Source organism: Schistocerca americana, chromosome 4 (assembly GCF_021461395.2).
Source record: "Schistocerca americana isolate TAMUIC-IGC-003095 chromosome 4, iqSchAmer2.1, whole genome shotgun sequence".
Taxonomy (NCBI): Eukaryota; Metazoa; Arthropoda; class Insecta; order Orthoptera; family Acrididae; genus Schistocerca; species Schistocerca americana.
In genome coordinates, this window is record NC_060122.1 from 643,708,212 (window position 1) to 643,727,945 (window position 19,734).

General features: G+C 43.1%; 1 protein-coding gene across 1 annotated transcript in view; it reads left to right on the forward strand.

Annotated features, from left to right (window-relative positions):
- The first annotated feature begins 5,679 nt into the window (after positions 1-5,679).
- The window catches only part of LOC124613669 (galanin receptor type 2-like), a 128,811-nt gene continuing 114,756 nt past the window's right edge, over positions 5,680-19,734 (forward strand). Inside the window, exon 1 of the mRNA XM_047142386.1 lies at positions 5,680-5,918. Coding sequence (XP_046998342.1) covers positions 5,680-5,918 — 239 coding nt within the window. The remainder of the gene's footprint in view (positions 5,919-19,734) is intronic.

Consider the following 19,734-nt stretch of genomic DNA (forward strand, 5'->3'; position numbering starts at 1 on the left):
GAGACTAGCAACAGCTGGATTTGGAATTATCCTCCGATGCGCCGGTTGCAGTTAACGCCAAAACACAGGCGTCAGCGTTGGCAGTGATGCATTAATCAGAAAGCATGCGTTGCTAATGAATGTCGTCGCAATGTGTTCAGCGATAGACCGTGGATCTCAAGTGTTCTGGATAACTGTTGTCGATTTGAACGGCGGTAAATTGCGAAGAGATCTCATTCTTACAGTGTTTTGGAGAGGCACAGTGATTCATGGTGTGCCATCCCGTGTGATTTCACAGCTGTTCAGTGATTGAGGGAAGTCTGACACCACGTCACGGACATCCTGTATCCTCAGATGTCACCTCTCACGTGACAGTATCGTGCTGCCATTTTGCAACAGTACACAGCTCGTCCACATATGACACGCGTTTCTACTATCTGGCCGCATAATGTTGAGGTAGGCTATAACAGAAAGATACACAGATCTGTCCCTGACAGCACATGCGTGGGACCAGCTCGAACATCAACCTCAACCCACTGCCAGTTCCCAGGAAATTAAAAAAAAAAGGTAGGTGGAGACACTCCACGCCCACACCGTCATGTTGGCCAACACAGAATGTCTACTGCCATCTCTGCATAAGGATTAGTTTTCATTAAAGTGAGGTCCCGCAGGACGTGGATACTTCGATGTTTGCGTACGTCTGGTTAAGGTTAACCGTTAATACCCGCTCATCTGGACATAGATTGGGAACCAGTTTCAGAGGCAGAGGGAAAAGAGTGCCAAGCAAAGAGCCAATGGAAGAAAACCTTTGCGTTAGTTGAGTCGGGTAATAAGAGCAGTAGCGGTTTTCTTGCTGCCTGCGACAGGTCATGCAAGGGTAGGCTTTGTTAGTAGTGGGTATCATGCAGGTCGATAGCTTTGACGTTGTGTAGTGGTGTTACTCGGCGACTGTTGCTGCCTGCCGATGTTGGTTTCTCGGACAGTGTCAGCAAACCTGTAACAGTTAGGTTCATCATCGTTTTGTGTCCGAAAGGTCGTATTTCGGATTCACAGTGTAGGGTAGTGTTAGCGGTTTGTTTGTACGTTAGTATTCGAGCTTGTCGGTCTCCCTACTGTAGCCTGTTGGTCGTCTTTAATAGCAGCTGGCACATCCGGTAAAAGTTGTTGATATGCAGGGCCCTGCCGAAGTTGTCGCTTGTGGGTGCATGTTAGCTTGTCGTAGGTGGTTATGCCCTAATACCTGTTGCCATGTGGTGTGGCCTATTAGATGATACCCGAATACATGCAGTATGCGATACGTGCCCCCACTTGATCTATAAGCAAGATTCTTGCAATCGTCGTCGGATATCAAATGTACTACAGAATGGCACCAACGCTAATCTGGAACTATTTTAACAAGTGCGGTATCAATGATGTGCAATGCACCATTTGCTATAACAGATTAAAAACGGGAAGAGACACAACGAACTTAATAATTCATTCACAGTTTACGATAGAAAAAGGAGGTAGCTGATCTGCTGCCTGTGTGTACACAATATGCCTTTCTCCACTTGTAGCCCTTGAAAACGACAAATTAACACGAAAGACGGAGATTTTTAACCTCAGTTTTCATCGTTTAGCACTGCCTGTTCGAAAGGACCAAATGGTGGTATGATCCTCGATTACAAAATGATTTTTGATGAGGGTTTCAAGAAAGTTGGACCAGTAGGAGAATACTGGAGTTTTTTGCAGTATACAGATTAGATTAGATTAGATTAGATTAATACTAGTTCCATGGATCATGAATACGATATTTCGTAATTATGTGGAACGTGTCGAATTTTCCAATACATGACATAATTAGGTTAATTTAACAACATACTTAAGTTAATATAACAACTTTATTTTTTGTGTTTTTTTGTTTTTCTTTATTTTTTTCTTTTTTTTTCTTTTTTTTTCTTTTTTTTCTTAATTTATATCTAAAAATTCCTCTATGGAGTAGAAGGAGTTGTCATTCAGAAATTCTTTTAATTTCTTCTTAAATACTTGTTGGTTATCTGTCAGACTTTTGATACTATTTGGTAAGTGACCAAAGACTTTAGTGCCAGTATAATTCACCCCTTTCTGTGCCAAAGTTAGATTTAATCTGGAATAGTGAAGGTCGTCCTTTCTCCTAGTATTGTAGTTATGCACACTGCTATTACTTTTGAATTGGGTTTGGTTATTAATAACAAATTTCATAAGAGAGTATATATACTGAGAAGCTACTGTGAATATCCCTAGATCCTTAAATAAATGTCTGCAGGATGATCTTGGGTGGACTCCAGCTATTATTCTGATTACACACTTTTGTGCAATAAATACTTTATTCCTCAGTGATGAATTACCCCAAAATATGATGCCATATGAAAGCAATGAGTGAAAATAGGCGTAGTAAGCTAATTTACTAAGATGTTTATCACCAAAATTTGCAATGACCCTTATTGCATAAGTAGCTGAACTCAAACGTTTCAGCAGATCATCAATGTGTTTCTTCCAATTTAATCTCTCATCAATGGACATACCTAAAAATTTGGAATATTCTACCTTAGCTATATGCTTCTGATTAAGGTCTATATTTATTAATGGCTTCATACCATTCACTGTACGGAACTGTATGTACTGTGTCTTATCAAAATTCAGTGAGAGTCCGTTTACAAGGAACCACTTAGTAATTTTCTGAAAGACAGTATTGACAATTTCATCAGTTAATTCTTGTTTCTCAGGTGTGATTACTATACTTGTATCATCAGCGAAGAGAACTAACTTTGCCTCTTCATGAATATAGAATGGCAAGTCATTAATATATAATAAGAACAACAAAGGACCCCAGACTGACCCTTGTGGAACCCCATTCTTGATAGTTCCCCAGTTTGAGGAATGTGCTGATCTTTGCATGTTACGAGAACTACTTATTTCAACTTTCTGCACTCTTCCAGTTAGGTACGAATTAAACCATTTGTGCACTGTCCCACTCATGCCACAATACTTGAGCTTGTCTAGCAGAATTTCATGATTTACACAATCAAAAGCCTTTGAGAGATCACAAAAAATCCCAATGGGCGGTGTTCGGTTATTCAGATCATTCAAAATTTGACTGGTGAAAGCATATATGGCATTTTCTGTTGAAAAACCCTTCTGGAAACCAAACTGACATTTTGTTAGTACTTCATTTTTACAGATATGTGAAGCTACTCTTGAATACATTACTTTCTCAAAAATTTTGGATAAAGCTGTTAGAAGGGAGATTGGACGGTAATTGTTGACATCAGATCTATCCCCCTTTTTATGCAAAGGTATAACAATAGCATATTTCAGTCTATCAGGGAAAATGCCCTGTTCCAGACAGCTATTACACAGGTGGCTGAGAATCTTACTTATCTGTTGAGAACAAGCTTTTAGTATTTTGCTGGAAATGCCATCAATTCCATGTGAGTTTTTGCTTTTAAGCAAGTTTATTATTTTCCTAATTTCAGAGGGAGAAGTGGGTGAGATTTCAATTGTATCAAATTGCATAGGTATGGCCTCTTCCATTAACAGCCTAGCATCTTCTAATGAACACCTGGATCCTACTATATCCACAACATTTAGAAAATGATTATTAAAAATATTTTCAACTTCTGACTTTTTGTTCGTAAAGTTTTCATTCAATTTGATGGTAATACTGTCTTCCTCTGCTCTTGGTTGACCTGTTTCTCTTTTAATAATATTCCAAATTGTTTTAATTTTATTATCAGAGTTGCTGATTTCAGACATGATACACATACTCCTAGATTTTTTAATAACTTTTCTTAATATAACACAGTAGTTTGTATAATTTTTGATAGTTTCTGGGTCACTACTCTTTCTTGCTGTCAGATACATTTCCCTTTTCCGGTTACAAGATATTTTTATACCCTTAGTAAGCCATGGTTTGTTACAAGGTTTCTTACGAGTATATTTAACTATTTTCTTGGGGAAGCAGTTTTCAAATGCATTTACAAAAATGTCATGAAATAAATTATATTTTAAATTGGCATCAGGTTCACAGTACACCTCATCCCAGTCTAACTGCTGTAGGCTTTCCCTGAAATTTGCAATTGTTAAATTGTTGACTGAACGTACTACTTTGAAGGACTGTTTAGTATTGCTGAATGGAGCTATGTCATATATTGTAACTAGCTGTGCACCATGATCAGAAAGACCATTCTCAACAGGCTGAGCATTTATCTGGTTAAACTTATCTTGGTCTATAAAGAAGTTATCTATCAGTGAGCTGCTATCCTTTACCACCCGAGTAGGAAAATCAATAACGGGTGTCAACCACATATCACTTGTCGGGAAGAGAGGCGAGCGGTGAACGGACTCAGTTTTCTTTCATTTGCATATTTAATGTTTTGATTCTATGTATCTTGATATTGGGAGAGTGAAAGTTTTTCAATCTTTGTTCGATTTCTATGTTTATTACAGCAAATAATAAGAATAAAACCGAAAAATCAGTTTTTCCAGAAACTGGTTTTATTGTGCAGGTTAAAATGGTTTAGTAAAAAACGGTATAAACGAAGCCGTGAGGGATTAGCCGAGCGGTCTAAGGCGTTGCAGTCACGGACTGTGCGGCTGGTCCCGGCGGAGGTTCGCGTTCTCCCTCGGGCATGGGTGTGTGTGTTTGTCCTTAGGATAATTTAGGTTAAGTAGTGTGTAAGCTTAGGGACTGATGACCTTAGCAGTTAAGTCTCATAAGATTTGACACACATTTGAACATTTTTTTGGTATAAACGAAAACCGGTTGTTTCAGCGATAACCGTCATCCCTACCACAAAATATTTGTTCTGTTGCAGACGGTTTGCCAGGATCATCCGATGTAGGACGTAAGTCGTGAATACGACTACAGGTGGCAGCACTTTCCCGCAAAATTTCAGACATTTCATTTCCTTTGGTTGGAGCATTCCCGAATTGAAGGACACAGTTGTCCGAAAAAAAAAAAAAAAAACGGTTCAAATGGCTCTGAGCACTATGGGACTTAATATCTATGGTCATCAGTCCCCTAGAACTTAGAACTACTTAAACGTGACTAACCTAAGGACATCACACAACACCCAGTCATCACGAGTTAGAGAAAATCCCTGACCCCGCCGGGAATCGAACCTGGGAACCCGGGCGCGGGAAGCGAGTGGCACCAAGTCCCTTGCGCCACACAAAGTCACACGGGATTACAGTGCGCTGTGTTTTAGCCACTGTCGAAGGTGATTGTGGTCAATATGTCGGTAATGACAAAACTGGCCACCAGGCGCTGTGTAAGACTGCTGCATCTGTGATCTGCTGCTCCCTGGTGATACGCGCAGTACTATAGTTGAGTCGCCGTTAAGTTGGTCCCTCACAGTAGCAATTTTCTGCCCGCGGAAGCTTTGCGGGCCTACCTCAACCAGTAACGTAAGGCGATTTTGTAAACGTTTCTATGGCAATGCTACAATGCTGTCACAGCTCCATAAAAGGCTGCTTTTTGCGCCTGCAGCCGTTAGCGGTTTTGAAAGGTGCCAATAGCGATACGAGCTGTCAGGGATCATCTTACACCATCTTGACTGTAGCTGGTTGGGTTCTGTACCGAGGAGGCGTGTTGTGTTGCAGGCAAGGCGGTGCCGTTAATCGAACTGACGATCCTGGCTATTAGCTTCCAGTACTAGTACAGTGCCTGCGAATTGCTGCATGTCTGTGGTAGTGGCTGGTCAGTCGATAGGTACTGAGGAGTCGCGCTGTGTTGCAGGCAAGGCGGTGCCGTTCGTGGAGCTGACGGTGGCGCACGCGTCGGTGCTGACCATCCTGGCCATCAGCTTCGAGCGCTACTACGCCATCTGCGAGCCGCTGCGGGCCGGCTACGTGTGCACCAAGGCGCGCGCGCTGCTCATCTGCCTGCTCGCCTGGGCCCTCGCCGCCCTCCTCACCAGGTAGGCACGCACGCCCGCCTACCTGCTAGCGCGGGGACTGTCACAGCTAACTACCTAGCGGCGTGGCGGGCTCTAACCACATTACCCCTCCACAGAGGCTTCCTAACAGCATCGGGAGTTCGCTTAGTTTGCATCTCGGGGCATGTTGCATCTGCGGAACCGTGACGCTCTCCTGAAGTGCAAGGTCACTCGGAAATTACATCTCCCCATTTCTTTTTTAAGTGAATGTATTTAGCCGGAAATGTATCGGTCGGACAAATATCCCCTACAGTTAGCAGCGCTCCAGCAGTGAGTGAAAATGGCAGCTCTTATTCTTTCTCTAGCTTTGTGAAGCTTGTGCGGCAGTGCGATGTGGATCTAAGTAGCCACATTCTGCACAGACCGCGAGGCTTGTGGCATGAAATTGTCACTGAGCACCTGCTGTTCAAGAAAAAACATCACACAAGAATACCAAACGAATCGCTTAGGGAACGGCACTGACTATCCACCGTGCAGTTCTGTTCTCGTTACCAGCGATTGTAATCTTTTTTTGCACCTCAGGAAATTCCTGCCCTCCAGTCAGCACTTTCACAACGACGAAAAGCTGAAGACGACTGACACACATTGTGTACATTCCCAAGCGGTAGACTAACTGCTGTGGCTGTTCCCAATATATATATATATATATATATATATATATATATATATATATATATACTCCTGGAAATGGAAAAAAGAACACATTGACACCGGTGTGTCAGACCCACCATACTTGCTCCGAACACTGCGAGAGGGCTGTACAAGCAATGATCACACGCACGGCACAGCGGACACACCAGGAACCGCGGTGTTGGCCGTCGAATGGCGCTCGCTGCGCAGAATTTGTGCACCGCCGCCGTCAGTGTCAGCCAGTTTGCCGTGGCATACGGAGCTCCATCGCAGTCTTTAACACTGGTAGCATGCCGCGACAGCGTGGACGTGAACCGTATGTGCAGTTGACGGACTTTGAGCGAGGGCGTATAGTGGGCATGCGGGAGGCCGGGTGGACGTACCGCCGAATTGCTCAACACGTGGGGCGTGAGGTCTCCACAGTACATCGATGTTGTCGCCAGTGGTCGGCGGAAGGTGCACGTGCCCGTCGACCTGGGACCGGACCGCAGCAACGCACGGATGCATGCCAAGACCGTAGGATCCTACGCAGTGCCGTAGGGGACCGCACCGCCACTTTCCAGCAAATTAGGGACACTGTTGCTCCTGGGGTATCGTCGAGGACCATTCGCAACCGTCTCCATGAAGCTGGGCTACGGTCCCGCACACCGTTAGGCCGTCTTCCGCTCACGCCCCAACATCGTGCAGCCCGCCTCCAGTGGTGTCGCGACAGGCGTGAATGGAGGGACGAATGGAGACGTGTCGTCTTAAGCGATGAGAGTCGCTTCTGCCTTGGTGCCAATGATGGTCGTATGCGTGTTTGGCGCCGTGCAGGTGAGCGCCACAATCAGGACTGCATACGACCGAGGCACACAGGGCCAACACCTGGCATCATGGTGTGGGGAGCGATCTCCTACACTGGCCGTACACCACTGGTGATCGTCGAGGGGACACTGAATAGTGCACGGTACATCCAAACCGTCATCGAACCCATCGTTCTACCATTCCTAGACCGGCAAGGGAACTTGCTGTTCCAACAGGACAATGCACGTCCGCATGTATCCCGTGCCACCCAACGTGCTCTAGAAGGTGTAAGTCAACTACCCTGGCCAGCAAAATCTCCGGATCTGCCCCCATCGAGCATGTTTGGGACTGGATGAAGCGTCGTCTCACGCGGTCTGCATGTCCAGCACGAACGCTGGTCCAACTGAGGCGCCAGGTGGAAATGGCATGGCAAGCCGTTCCAAAGGACTACATCCAGCATCGCTACGATCGTCTCCATGGGAGAATAGCAGCCTGCATTACTGCGAAAGGTGGATAAACACTGTACTAGTGCCGACATTGTGCATGCTCTGTTGCCTGTGTCTATGTGAGTGTGGTTCTGTCAGTGTGATCATGTGATGTATCTGACCCCAGGAATGTGTCAATAAAGTTTCCCCTTCCTGGGACAATGAATTCACGGTGTTCTTATTTCAATTTCCAGGTGTGTATATCGTTTCTTTTAACAGTGGGTAAACTTAATTTCTGGATGGCCCTCGTATTTGGTTACAAGACACATTCGTCGATTGCTTCCCTAAAATACCACGCTGATATAAGTCACAGCCAACATTTGGATTGTGTAAGTATTAACTCATGAAGAAAGTCTGTGATTCGTTTGTCGCAGAAAAATCTATCGTGTGTTTTATGCTGAGTGTTTGAGAGTGTCACCGTAAATCGTCTGGGGCAAAGCGCAAACACAAAGGGCTATTTTGTGTAAGGTAACATTTCTTTTAGTCCACTGTTAGTTGTTTGCGTGAAATGTTCACACTGTTCTCAGAATGAATAATAACTGTGTTCACTCTGCCCCGAGCCTAAGGTCCTGCTTGAGATTTTCTCAGAGATGGCTCCTCAGTTCTGACAAACACTGAGAATTTTACTTCATGGCACGTCGTCGGTCAGGTGTAAAAAAGTAAACCATACCTTTTATATTCCACAGAGGAAATAAACGAATGTTTATTACATCAAAATACACGGCAGCAAAACGGATTCTCTCATTCATCCAACGTTCTCTGGTGTCGACAATTATTTGTGCCCTTGGATCAACACCGAAATGCGTGGGGGCTGCGACATGGCGATTCCAGGAGTTTCTCCACATAATGTGCTGTTCTGCGCCAAGCAGCATAAAGAAAGGGAAGATTCCGTTGACGCTGTCACTATAGATGGAGCAAAAGCTTCTATCGAGGCGAGAATGGAAAACGAACAGACTTTGTCCTTTCGAAAACAACCATCCAGGAATTTGTTTTTAAGGCTTGAGCTAATTCACGGAAATCCTAAATAGAAGTCGCAATTCGGGTTTGAACCGCCACCCTCTGGAATGCGAGTACAATTTCTAGTGACTGTGTCACGTCGCCCGGGTTTGACACTTGTTTCATCATAAAGGACGCGCCTGAATTCTTCCGCAGTCTCGCCCAAATTCGAGGAATATCGGCACCGGTATGTACTGACTCGAATGGGAAGTCCTTGAGAGGTGGAGTGTGGGGTGTAAAGAGCGACTTGTTTGTAAAATATAAGAAACTATCAGCCTCGATTGCGGTAATGACACCAACCTTTACCTAGGTTTCAGCCCAAGCAATTGGGTTTTAAGTATTTTTCCTAGGTGTTTCTCCATGAGACCGCTGAGTTCGCGAACACTGAGCTACATATTAAGTCATTACGTCAAAACGTGGTGGTGTCGTGAATGCTGGATTTGTTATTTGCTAAGGTGCCTTCATTCCATTCACTGTTTCGCATCTGATCCGTTCGATATACGTCAGCTGCTGATTTGACGTAACGCTAAGATATCTTGCCATTACCCTTCTCTTCTAAACTTCCGCTCGAGCCGGCGATGAAATCTGTTTAACGATCTGCCTCTGCATAATGAAAATAATTCAGCATTTTTCAGCATTGTAGGATATCCTCATCATTGTTCAAGCAGTTATCTAGTACTTTCTTGAAGCGTAGCTGCATGTTTGTGTGTGCGTACTGTGGCTAATTATGGTGTGTTTTCTGCATAGTATTTGTAACGTTCTCAGTGTATGACATAGGGATCGCCAATTTTTACGAGTCTTGATATACATTGGATAGATCTTTATTTGTAAGACATCACACATTCAATGCCTTCTCTGCGGGATGGCAATGGAGATACTATAGAAGACAGTGTTGCCAAAGCAGAGTTACTAAACACAGCCTTCCGAAATGCCTTCACAAAGAAAACGAAGTAAATGTTCCAGAATTCGAATCAACAACAGTTGCCAACATGAGTAACGTAGAGGTAAATATCCTCGGAGTAGTGAAGCAACTTAAATCAATAAAAGCAAGTCTTCTGGTCCAGACTGTATACCGATTAGGTTCCTTTCAGAGTATGCTGATGCACTAGCCCCATACTTAACAATCATATACAACCGTTCACTCGAAGAAAGGTCCGTACTCAAAGACTGGAAAGTTGCACAGGTCACACCAATATTCAAGAAACGTAGTAGGAGTAATCCACTAAATTACAGGCCCCAATCATTAACGTCGATATGCAGCAGGATTTTGGAACATATATTATGTTCTAACATTATGAATTACCTCGAATAAAACGGTCTATTGACACACAGTCAGCACAGATTTAGAAAACATCGTTCTTGTGAAACACAACTAGCTCTTTATTCGCATGAAGTGCCATTGACAAGGGATTTCAGATTGATTCCGTATTTCTGGATTTCCGGAAGGCTTTTGGCACTGTACCATACACGTGCTTGTGCAATATCGTCTCAGTAATGTGACTGAATTCGTGATTTCCTGTCAGAGAGGTCACAGGTCGTAGTATTTGACGGAAAGCCATCGAGTAAAAAAGAAGTGATTTCTAGCGTTCCCCAAAGTAGTGTTATAGGCCCTTTGCTGTTCCTTATCTCTATAAACGATTTGGCAGACAATCTGAGCAGCCGTCTTAGAATGTTCGCAGATGACTCTATCGTTTATAGACTAATAAAGTCATCAGAAGATCAAGAAAAAATAGCAAAATGATTTTGAAAATATGTCTGTATGGTGCGAAAATTGGCACTCACCCTAAATAACGTGAAGTGTGTGGTCTTCCACACGAGTGCTAAAAGGAATCCGTTAAACTTCGGTTCACGATAAATCAGTCAAATCTAAAGGCCGCAAGATTAACTAAATACCGAGGAATTATAACTAAGAACAACTTAAATTGGAAGGAACACATAGAAAATGTTGTGGGGAAGGCTAGCCAAAGACTGCGTTTTATTGGCAGTACACTTAGAAAATGTAAGAGATCTGCTAAGGAGACTGCTTACACTACGCTTGTTCGCGCTGTTTTAGAAATATGCTGCGCGGAGTGGAATACTTACTAGACAGGATTGACGGAGTACATCGAAAAAGTTCAAAGAAGGGCAGCACCTTTTGTATTATCGCTAAATGGGGGAGAGATTGTCACTGAAAAGATACAGGGTTTGATGTGCACATCATTAAAACAAATGCGTTTTTCGTTTGCAGAGGAATCTTCTCACGAAATTCCAATCACTATCGTTCTCCTTCGAATGCGAAAATATTTTGTTGTCACCGACCTACATAGGGAAAACGATCACCATGATAAAATAAGGGAAATCAGAGCTCGTACGGAAAGAAACAGGCATTCGTTCTTTCTGCGCGCTATACGAGACTGGAATAATAGAGAATTTACAGGCACTTAAATGTGATTTGCAGAGTATCCATGTAGATGCAGGTATTAAGGGGACAAAAATATCGATGTTTCAATACATCGATCGATATTTTCAACTTTACAGGATTTTTAAAAAATTGACCGATGATTGAAATTGAAATGATTAACAGACATTTAAAAATTGACAGATACTTTAGTACATCCAACATTAACTAACAGAAAACAAACATTTATTACAAAATCACTTACTTAAAAAAACTACCGTAAACTGGGACAACTTTGCCAATCAGGGCAGTATCGCCAGTTTTTTTTTATTATTTTACATTTGGCACCATTCCAAGTTCCTTAATCATCCAATAGAGAAGTCAATACTTTCATTGCACAGGGCAAACAATGAATGACCGATCTGAGACGCATTTTATGTCTGTTTACTGTTTATTGGTCTTTGTCAGTGGTTTTTATTTCGGTTTGTGGAACACGCGTTTTCTGGTAGTCTACAAAAGTGTCTCGCCGTTCCCACTCATTCTAACGTAAGTGAAAACAATTTCTTTTCTTCGGTGCAGTATATAATGACGTTTTAGAATCACTTTTAGAAATAAAGTTATATGGTATATGTAATACAGTAATATAACTTGGGAATTTTGCACCAGGAAGATTGGTAAAAATGGGACAACGTTGCCAATCTAGAATCTTGCCTTTTTCTTACCTCGTTCGCACTTCTTTTAAATCAAGCATTTTTCGGTCTCTGTATAGGCAATTAAAATGCCAAGTCTTATTAGAACCGAACTGGGAGCACACACGTATCAATACTATCAATCACTCGTGAACATAACGAAATGAATACCAGGATGGTCGAGGATCTTACACGACTAAAGCTTGGAATGTCTGTTGTGGTAAAATTCTTGACAAAATAAAAAGTGTCGAGCATTTTCTTTGTTAACGTGTACAATTATACGGAGGACGGGAGCTCGAGGTGTCGTATACAGAGAGGGAAAATGTTTTACTTTCCAGATGTGTCAGATGAGGCATCCCTGAATGTAAAAAACATCGTACGCATAAGTAATCCTCCTTACAATCAAAATTGTGGGAATATTTCTTTTATGATGAAAAGTCAAACTTTTCTTTTAACGTATAACTATGAACATTTGAATTTTTGTGTATCTCTTCGTACAAAATTCTTTGTGACAACCTTCACAATAAATTGTTTAACACTAATTGGTAAATTGTATTCAGTGCTTTAAACTCCATTTTTTGTAATTTTTGTAGTGATTTCCATTGATCTTAGCACAAGTGGCAAAGTTGCCCACTTTGCCAGCTAACTTCGCCAAACCTGTTTTCATATTCTCTGTGCATAAACAGATAACAAAATTTGAGACCTGAGTTTCTCCTGGCGTATACAACTTTCAAATAAATTCCGGGAATTCAGCCAGATGACACTTTCAGCGACCGCCGATATTTCGGCGGGAGAACACCCCGCCATTTTCAAGCCAAACTGCAACGGACAGGCGGCGTACATGCAAATTTAAAACCTCGGTTCTCGGACTGATGCAGGAAAGATAGCACACACACTGAACACTAGTGCCACCAAGGATGACCAAAGTCAGAGCTATCGATAGTGAGACTACGGATTCGCAGGTGAGGTAGTAATGACTCTGCCCCCTTTTTTTTTTTTTTTTGACAAGGGAGAGAGCCGGATTCCAAACAAAGTTTAAACAGAAACCTCCATTCCTCTTAACGAGGATGCTCGCTAATTTAATATCCACTGCCTCCCTAATAACACTGTCCCAATAGCTGGAGGTGCATGCCAATATCTCGGTGTTATTATATAACATGGGGTGACCTGTATCCAAGCAGTGTTCGGCAATAGCAGATCTGCTTGGCTAAAGTCGTGTGTGCCGTTTATGGTCAGTACATCGGTCCTCCACGGTCCTGATAGTTTGACCAATATATGCCATGCCGCAGCTACAAGGAATACGATATACACCCGCCTTACGCAGTCCAAGATCATCCTTAACGGAACCCAAAAGCGCTCTAATTTTAGATGGAGGTCGGAAAACACATTTCACATAGTATTTCCGTAAAATACGACCGATCTTGTTGGACGTGCTTCCTACGTAAGGCAAAAGGCAGTAGACTTAGGTGTTGACTCAGAATTATCATCAGTCACCCGATGTACAGTTGGTCGATAGCGCAACGCACGTACAATCTGTCTATCACTATAACCATTTTGAAGAAATGTAACTTCAAGATGGGACAGCTCAGCTGGCAAAGTCTCAGCGTCAGAAACGACATGTGCCCTGTGTACCAAGGTACGAAGTACCCCTTCACGCTGAGCCGGATGGTGACAACTATTAGCATGTATGTACAAGTCGGTGTGAGTACGTTTCCTGTAGACTGCATGTCCCAATGATCCATCATCCTTCCTCCTAACCAACACGTCAAGAAAGGGAAGACAACCATCCTCTTCCACCTCCATCGTAAAACGAATGTTCGGGTGGCTCGAGTTCAGATGTTCTAGAAAGACATAAAGACATTCAAATTCTCCCTACCATGAGGCGAAACAACGAAGGTATCGTCAACGTATCTAAAGAAACAGGCGGGTTTCAAAGGCGCCGACTCCAATGCACTTTCCTCGAAGTCTTCCATAAACAAATTTGCGATCACAGGAGACAACGGACTACCCATGGCAACACCATCTGTCTGCTCATAATACTGGTCATTAAATAAAAAGTATGTGGATGTCAACACATGCCGAAAGAGATTAGTTAATTCAGCACCAAACCTGGCCTCAATTAACCGCAACGAATCAGACAGAGGAATACGAGTGAAGAGAGAGACCACATCGAAACTCACTAAAATATCAGAGTGATACAACCGCAGTCCCTCCAAACGACGTAAAAAATCAGCTGAGTTCCTGATATGATGTTCATGCCGACCTACTTGTGGACTCAACAGAGAAGCAAGATGCTTGGCTACATGATATGTCGGAGCACCGATGTTACTCACTATAGGACGGAAAGGAACCCCTTCCTTGTGAACCTTCGGAAGGCCGTATAACCTAGGGGGAACAGCACTATGGGTGTTAAGACTCTTGATAGTGTCCTACGACAAACCACTTTTCTTCAGGAGGCTGTTGGTCTTTCTCTCAACACTTTTTGTGGGGTCAGCATCGATTCTGCGATACGCTGAATCAGATAGTAAACGTTGCATTTTTTGTACATAATCATGTTTATTTAAAACAACGGTGGCATTGCCCTTGTCCGCAGGTAAAATAACAACATCAGGATCAAATTTGAGAGAGCGTAAAGCAGCCCTCTCTGCTGATGTTACATTACTTTTAGGTGGACGAGCTCTAGTCAGAACACGGCATGCCTCCCTCCTAGCATCCTCTGCAGCGTCAGGAGTTAGTTTGCAAACAGCCTGTTCAATTGAACTAATAAAATCAACTACTGGCAAAGTTTAAACCCTTCCCAAGCACGGATAAGGTTGCGTCGTCAAAATATTTCTCTGTGAGATTTATCACAGAACGTCGAGATATAACATCAGACTCCGCACGATGAAAACGGTCAAACTTCGCCAAATGCCAGGCAGTAACGGAGTTGTATTCCTAGTCAGCTTGAGTCCATGACGCACCGTCCAACCAATCCCAAGTTAAATTTTGCACCTACTCCGAAGAGTTTGCCAGTTGTTCATTTTATTAGTTCAGTTGAACAGGCTGTAGGTGTAGGTCAAAGTAATCCCTTGCCCCCTACTTCCTCCCTCTCCCATCTATCTTAATAGGGTGAAGTGCAATCGGAAGGAAGTTCAAAAGTGTGGAATGGGGCACTGTCCTTTTACTTGAGGTACGAGAACTGCCTGCAGTTTCCAGATTTTTTGTCGGACATCATATCCAAACATTGAGGATCCAAAATGGCGGAAGGGCAAACATGTCGACAGGTACGTAAAGTGTTGTATGAATTCACCCAGGCTCATCGCTATGACACGTCCGCCCCGATAGCTGAGTGGAGTGGTCAGCGTGACGGATTGCCGTCCTACGGGCCAGGGTTCGATTCCCGGCTGGGTAGGAGATTTTCTCCGCTCAGGGACTTGTTGTTGTGTTGTCTTCATCATTTCAGCCCCTTCCGGCGCGCAGGTCGCCCATTGTGGCGTCAAATGTAATAAGACCTGCACCGAGGCGGCCAGACCTGCCACGCAAGGGGCCTCACCGCCAACGACGCCAAACGCTCATTTCCCTTTCCATTGCTATGACATTACTACGTAAAAACGTTGGGGAATTAAAAATAGTCCACATACGGAAACGTTCCTGAAAAGTATATACCAGTATCAAGTTAAAAAAACGCGCTGAAGGTCACACATTAGGCATCCCAGGTGCTGGCAAGAAATTTAAAAAATGCAATGTAGCCCGCTGGTTTTCTTTTTGTACAAATGGGTTACTATGTTTTGTCGCCACCATCAGTTAATCATGAAGCATCAAAGTTACATTTCAATGAGGGAGGGTGTCGCAAAATTCACGACCAGTAAGGTTTCCACGCCGAACTGTGTCACGTGAACTCGCCTCAATTGATAAGCGCTGTACTGTTACAGACGCCACTGCTGGGCGCTACCACACTTTTGCTTTGTGAGGGCCACGCCAGGAACACCTGCTGACAACCGACATTCCACTCACACATTGCAATTGTAATCTGAGATGTCATTAGTCAATACGGGAACAAATATAGGTCACATGCTACAGAACTCCGTGCTCGACAATTTCAGCTGGACAGTTTCTTCCTAAAAGTCTGTGCCCGCATCAGCATTGTACATTGGCTTAAAATCTGGCGCAGACTGCCGTCTATCCTGATTTACAGAGCAAGCAACTTTCCGACCTCCACATTCTGTCTTGAGGCAAAGTCGTCCAACACCTTGTCGCCTACACGTGGTACTACCACACTAAAAACTCTATCGATAAATACTCTCGAAAGTACTGCACGAACAGCGGACCAGCTTCGCCACTTCCTAGATGTTCGTTCCCATCCACCATACGACGACAGTCTACGCTCTGTCAAAGTCACTGTATCAATTAACTTCCCCATTTGTGAACAGTAACGTCACTAGAACGAACCCCTAATCACTTTTGTTCTCTTACATAACTTCATTACTGCATCAAATGCCTGCACAGTCATCAGGCAGTGAGTAATGGTCATAATGTTATAGTTAATTAGTAGATATACTCTAACCTCCATCGGAGCAGTCTTCGGAAGGCCAGTTGGTACTGTCATCCTCAGCCTATTGCTGTCACTGGATGCAGATATGGAGTGGAATGTGGTCAGCACACCCTCTCCGGCCGTTTTCGTGACCGGAGCTGCTACTTCTCCGTCAAGCAGTTCCTAAGTTTGCCTCCCAAGGGCTGAGTGCACCCTCCATGCCAACAGTACCCAGCAAACCGGACGGTCACCTATCGAAGTGCAAGTCAAGCCCAACAGAACTTAACTTCGGTAATCTGATGAGAACCACTGCGGCAAGGCTTTTGGTTCGTTAGTGTCTATAACAGTTGCAATTTTTCTCAGCTTGTTTGTACTGTAAGGCCATTTGTCAAAAACTGGTTCAAATGGCTCTGAACACTATGGGAATTAACTTCTGAGGTTATCAGTCCTCTAGAACTTAGAACTACTTAAACCTAACTAACCTAAAGACATCACACACATCCATGCCCGAGGCAGGATTCGAACCTGCGACCGTAGCGGTCGCGTGGTTCCAGAGTGTAGCACCTAGAAGCGCTCAGCCAACCCGGCCGGAGCCATTTGTCATCATTCATTCTAACAACAGCCTAATTCGATCTATTTGCCCACACAGTGATTGTATTACGTTTACCAGTAATGGTCATAGTGTGACAAACCGCACGCAAACCCGATGGCGGGACGCGAATGGGCCGAGGCTCGCTTTTCCTCGGGCCTTCTCGGAAGTACCTGGTATTATGTTGCGGTGTTTTTCGCTTCGTACGACTCTCTTCAGTTCGACACAATCGTAGTATCAGCGCTGTTTACCCTTCTTTATTTGTTCATGATATGAAGGACATTCATGGGACCAGTGACTGTTTGCACACAAAGAGGCAGTCTTTCGATCTATCGTTACAAGCGTTTAAAAATCAGTGGGAGTGACGGAAGAGAGGGGTCAGAATTCTCAATATCTATTATGCAGTCGCATAATCGATGGATACCGCAAATTGCATCAAGAAGCACTTGACGCTAAATTTGCAGGCATAGAGCACACGAATGGATCTGTGGTGCGAACAGTAAATTTTCTGTAGTCACACCCATTATTCCTCAGTCAGGTGCAACGGCTTTCGATGGAACTGAAAGAAGAGTAAGGAGACTTTATATATTTCTGCAAAGTATGTTGATGAAGTAAAGAGGCATTCCTGCAACAACTTCCCGATTTAAGTGCAGTGGAGACCCAAAACCAAAATTAGGACATCCAGAATGGATTTCAGACCTCGCATTTTAAGTGGACTTGACTGCACACTGCCCACATTACAGGGCGAGAAACAGCTTATTCCTGGTTTGACAGGGATGCATTTGAAAGGAAAATCATACTGTACCAGGGTAAACTCTGAGAGAAAGCACAGTCGATTTCACAGTTTTAAACATGGCTGAGAACAGCAACGTAAATATTCAAAGAATAAGGTAAACAGCCAAATAGTTGACTGTATACTTTATTTATTGAGAACAGTCGATTTCCCTTGGCTCACTGACATTAAAAAAAACCGAGGCTTTAAGAATTCATTGTGTTCTTGAAAGCATTACAAGACCAGATTTATAGACGTTTCGAAGACACGGCCAATCTTACACGTATTGTCGAGCTGTTTCCGACACCATTTGCCTTTTCAGCTGGAAGTGCCCCTGTGCGTGTCCAAATGGAACTGATTACCTGCAACAGAATTCCCATTTTAAAGACAAATCATTTTACGTTAAAACTGACCAGCACATTTACACTGTTTTCGTCAGGTAGAGTTTCCACATCTCAAAAAATGTTCAAATGTGTGTGAAATCTTATGGGACTTTACTGCTAAGGTCATCAGTCCCTAAACTTACACACTACTTAACCTAAATTATCCTAAGGACAAACACACACAGCCATGCCCGAGGGAGGACTCGAACCTCCGCCTGAACCAGCCGCACAGTCCATGACTGCAGCGCCTAAGACCGCTCGGCTAATCCCGCGCGGCTTCCACATCTCGATAACGAGGTTCCAAATGTTTTGCAATATTTAGATTAACATGTGTGTGCGAAAAACCTCTTTTACATTATGAAACTAATAAGTTACGAGTACGTGACAAATCTGTGAAATTGTCCGCATCTGTGCATATGCTGACAGTTGAAATTATATTATGTCTTCAGTTTTCAGCGGACACACAAAAAACCCTCCTCAGGCTGAGTGCTGTGGCACACGATCCAAGGCATGGCTCACAAGCTAAAATCTCAGCCGTCACTGACGTATACAAAAACCAAATAAACATTGCCAAGCAAAATCGTTACTTTTTTTAAGCGGAGGTTACTGTTGTGCACATCAGTTGCAGAAAATATACCAGAGGCTATTCGTTTAAAAGATTCTTGTTTTTATGCTGAATAGTGCTTACTTCTGTGGCTGACAGGCAATGTGAATGGAAGCTGCACGGTGGACGTCAACACCAGTACTGCCACATTATCGCAGTAAGAAAAGAAATTCGTCTTTCGACATAGCTTTCCGTATAACTAACAAGGCGATGCATTAGTTTCCTATCTCCTTGTCACAATGAAGCAACTTTCAGTAAACAGCAGCATGCCAAAAAATTAATATGTAATCTTCTGCATGTTTCTTCAAAGGAAGAAACTAAAAAGACTGCCACACTAGATCATGTAAACACAGAAATATTTCGTAAGAATCTGGTCACAGGTACCTATATTTCAATTCAAAAGTACTTCAATGTATGGACTTTGCACGTCTACTAACAAATGTATCAATTAAGTGAAATCACAGACGCATAAAAGTGGTTGAAAGATAACTAAAAATATCATAGCACAATAATAATTAGTGAACAAATTCATAATAGTCACTGGGACCTAATAACTTCCTGATTTCAGCACTGAAGGTCTATAATAAGTGCTTTACTTACTGACCCAACTTAACGACCAAGAAAGTTAAATTTAATTATTACAGCAAACTTCTTAATATTGCAATCAAATTTAGTGGCCCCGTTTGATTATAGTTCTGGGGTTATCTCATTACCCCCGTGATAGCTATAATTAGCAATAGGTGCAAAATCTTATTCCAGGTAAGAATAAGAAGAGAATAATGATGATCACTAACTACATAATTACAGTTACAACAACAGAACTGTCTTATTATAATTCAAGCGGGCCGGGACTGCATTTTATTAATATATGCGTAACAGTATGCTTAAAAATGTCTAAGTTTTGATAACGGTAGCGTCAGACGATGATCGGCTTCAACAATCCACCGAACTCCAGTGTACATCTCTCTGGCTTGTTGCCG